Below are 3744 nucleotides of genomic sequence, written 5' to 3' on the forward strand. Positions count from 1 at the left end.
AAATTATCATATTATTATTATTATTATTTGAAATAAGTTTATTTAGATTAATAAAATATTAATTATGTTTAATTTGTAAAATTAAAATTTTTATTTTTAAAATTATATTTTAATATATTATAAATATTATATTTATTAATAATACATATATGTAATATCGTGATGTAATATGTTCACAAAAAGTGGACAATAGAGATGTTAATCAGACAGAAAAGACGATTGTGGCTTAACTTGAACTATTCACACCAAACGTACAGAAAGCAGCGCAATCCACACTCTCTCGGCAACGCCACTCGCAACCTCCGTCTCCGCTCGACTCGCACTCGGCTCCTCGACTCGCACTCTCGTTCTCGACTCGCACTCTGCTTTTCGACTCGCGCTCTGTTTCTCGACTCGCACTCTGCTTTTCGACTCGCGCTCTGTTTCTCGACTGACACTCTCTGGCCGTTGTCGCATTCTGTTGTCCTTTTCCTAGGCCCACCGCACACTTGTTCTGCAGACGCTCGTAGCCAGGGTCACGTAGGTCTTTTCCACGAAACTATGCACTTGAAAAGACCGATGACACATTGATGGGCCCGACGGCGCCTCGGCTCTCGCGACATTGTTCATAGTTCGCCCGATATTTCCCAGGCCTTTCGTCCACGATACTACATATATAATATAATTATATATATATAATTTATTTAAATATATTTACATTTAATAAAATTTTAATTAAAAATTATATCATGTATATATATATGTATATTAAATATATTAATTATATAAAAATTTTTTTAAACTTATCGATAGGGTATGAACCTATAAGCTTAATTTTAGCTTATATATATATATATTTTTTTTTAAATTAAAATTAAATTTGCTTAGTTAATAATATAATAATTAAATTGCATTTAATAGTAATTTAAATAAGATATATTTGATTTTTATTTAATAATTATGTTTGCAGAGGATTATGTTTTAGAGGATTATGTTTTCAGAGGACTTGTGTGTAGAGGATGGTTGATCGTGAGATTTATTAGACAAGATTGCTCGTTGTTGAAACCTTCAAGTATATTTTCAAATGATTAAATAAATAATTATAGATAATGTTCGCAAAGACGGTAGATACTCGTAGATACTGATCCATAACTCTCGTGAACTCTTTACGATTGCGTCCGTTTAAACTGGTGTAGTATAAACAGGTCGGGGGAGAGTCGGAGAATTCAAATTCGTCTTTGTTCGACGGTTCGACGGTAACGTAACGGCGACATTGTTTTGCCCGGAGTTTATTTATTAATATATTATGTATGTCCTAACGATCTTGATACTCCGAAGCAAAAAAACAACAACATGATTTGAAATGTTCTCTAGCTCATGTACCGCTGCGTGTACTTTCAAGGAGCAAAACCGGCACAGTTCCGCTTGTGACGCGAACGGAGATTATCGTTTCACTTTCTTTAACGCATTTTTGCCATTGAAAGACACTAATTTCTGTGACTTGCTTTATCTCTGTTATAAATCTCTCTTTATATTTAAAATTTTATAGTTTTTGTGCAAACGTAAAACGTAAGTAAATATTAATAAATATTATAATAATATAATATAATGCTATATAATAATATTAATAAATACTTTGCTATTTACTTATTTTATTTCCATTAAAGTGTATTGTATTTTTCATTGCATTACTTTCATTTTTATTTAGTGTAATAATAAACGCATACGTTAATATTCATTGGCATTAGTGTAATTGTAAGCTTCACTGTAAATTTAATAAAATTTATAAGAACGGAATTGTTAAAAGGGTATATATGTGTAATTAAACTAGATTCTATTCTCAATGTTACTTCATTATTTTATTATTGTTTCATATATATATATATATTTTTTTAATTTACATGTGCTTCTAAGTTAATAGAACTAAACACATGTGTATGTATTAATTGCTATATACGTCATAATTTCAACCATAATATTAAATTATGGTATGTATTATTAAAAAGTATAGTTTAATGTATATATTAAATACATATCATTTATTCGTAGATTTTAAATATGGATACTGGATCAAAGAAGGAGATTAATGAAATGATTACCAAATCAGTCCCTGGCCCTTCAACTACAAAGAGGCCGAAAGTTTTGAAGGAAAAAGGTTGTCGCCGTAAAGAGACTATCCCAGAAAATGATATTATCAATACTGATAATACAGTAACAGATTCAGCAGTACATGATAAAACAGAAAATAAAGATGTAAAAACTGGGGATGTGCTGGAAACAACAATTGACCGAACAAAAAGAAAGGCTGCAATAAAAGCTGCAATTAATATTAAAAAGCAGCAGTCAACGTCACTTGTTACAAAATTACGAAGGCTATCTCTTGATGATGACAGTAATGTAAATGTTTGTGTCATATTATGATGAAATTTAATACTTTTAATCTTATGTTACTAATCTTATCTTATCTTATGTTACTAATCAATACTAACCCTTATATGTAGTACCCAATAATGTTTGATATCGGTTAATTAATACGTCAAAATCTAATTGCTTATATAATTGTATGTACATTGTGTATATAAATACTACTATAACGTTGTTAAATATATTCTAAATTTTTAGAGGAAACGTGGAGGCCGACCTAAAAAAAAGGAAAGTGCTAGAAGTAGTTCAGATGAAAAAAACACAAAAGGTCCTACAAAACATAGTAAAACAAAAAAGAATGTTTTAAGCGAAACAATTTCAAAAGAAGATGCAATACAGCCAGAAAGGATTGAACCATTAAAGTCTTCAATGACAACAAGAGATAGTAATATAAAGAGAACTTTTTCACGGAGTGAAAACACGAAGGGTAAATATTCTAATATTATTGATGATACAGTAATTCCATCAGCAAGAAATGATATTGAAGATCCTTCAATGTGCGAGGATGCACTTGAGAAATTTACTCCTCTTATGAATTCCACGATGGACATCAATTCTACTTATACGCAGAAGATGATGGACGCTACCGCAATTGTAGAACCTTTATCACCAATAAAATCAAACGAAACGGTAGTAATTAATAGAAACTTGGCTAGTAGTACAGGAAAAAATAATGAACCTAAATTTACATCACGGTCGCCAATAACTCTGCAGGAGGAGGTTCAGCAGCTGAATCAAGCGATTGGACTCACCGAGTTCGAAGAATTATTCGCAGAAGATGAGCCATCCCGTGAAAGGGAAATGTCTAATAGAAACATGACGAAACAGGACATTCAAAATGAAATGAAGAAAAATGTGCCCGTAAGAAGGAGAATCGAGGCCTTTGAAAAAGAAAAAATTTCAGAAAAAGCCATTGTTCAAAAACTGGCACGAAGATCTGTCGAAAAAGCAAAAAAAATCTTATTAGCGAAACAAAAGAAGGAGACTCGGATGATGACATTGCAGGTAACATTACAAACAGTATCAAAGTATTCTTCTGTTATAAAAACACAAGCTATTATTCATTCGATATTTTATCCAAAATATAGCTCCAAACAGTAAGATCCACCTGACGACCTGACGACGACACATCGGACGATGAAGCCAGACCAAGTCGTACAATTCCACATTAGGCGCAATGTAAGTGTTGTTTTACTTAATGAGTTAATAAACATTATAATGCATGGAGTACTGGAATTTTTATCAATTTTAGCGTACATACGCGAAAATGAACTTGCAATGCAACGATAAATTCCGAAGAAAGCAGTCTATAAATTCTTTGATAGAAGAATGTGCACACCA

At 31.6% G+C, this 3744-nt stretch overlaps 1 protein-coding gene across 1 annotated transcript; it reads left to right on the forward strand.

The window, feature by feature from the left end:
* Nucleotides 1–2028: 2028 nt before the first annotated feature.
* On the forward strand, nt 2029–3504 carry LOC117213011 (the record flags this gene model as incomplete). Its single annotated transcript, XM_033458221.1, has 3 exons — nt 2029–2376; nt 2602–3033; nt 3118–3504. Coding segments are annotated over 3 exons (1167 nt in total), but the record flags the coding sequence as incomplete, so codon positions are not given.
* Between the last annotated feature and the right edge of the window lie 240 nt (nt 3505–3744).

Source organism: Bombus bifarius, unplaced genomic scaffold (assembly GCF_011952205.1).
Source record: "Bombus bifarius isolate JDL3187 unplaced genomic scaffold, Bbif_JDL3187 scf7180000008456_frag, whole genome shotgun sequence".
Taxonomy (NCBI): Eukaryota; Metazoa; Arthropoda; class Insecta; order Hymenoptera; family Apidae; genus Bombus; species Bombus bifarius.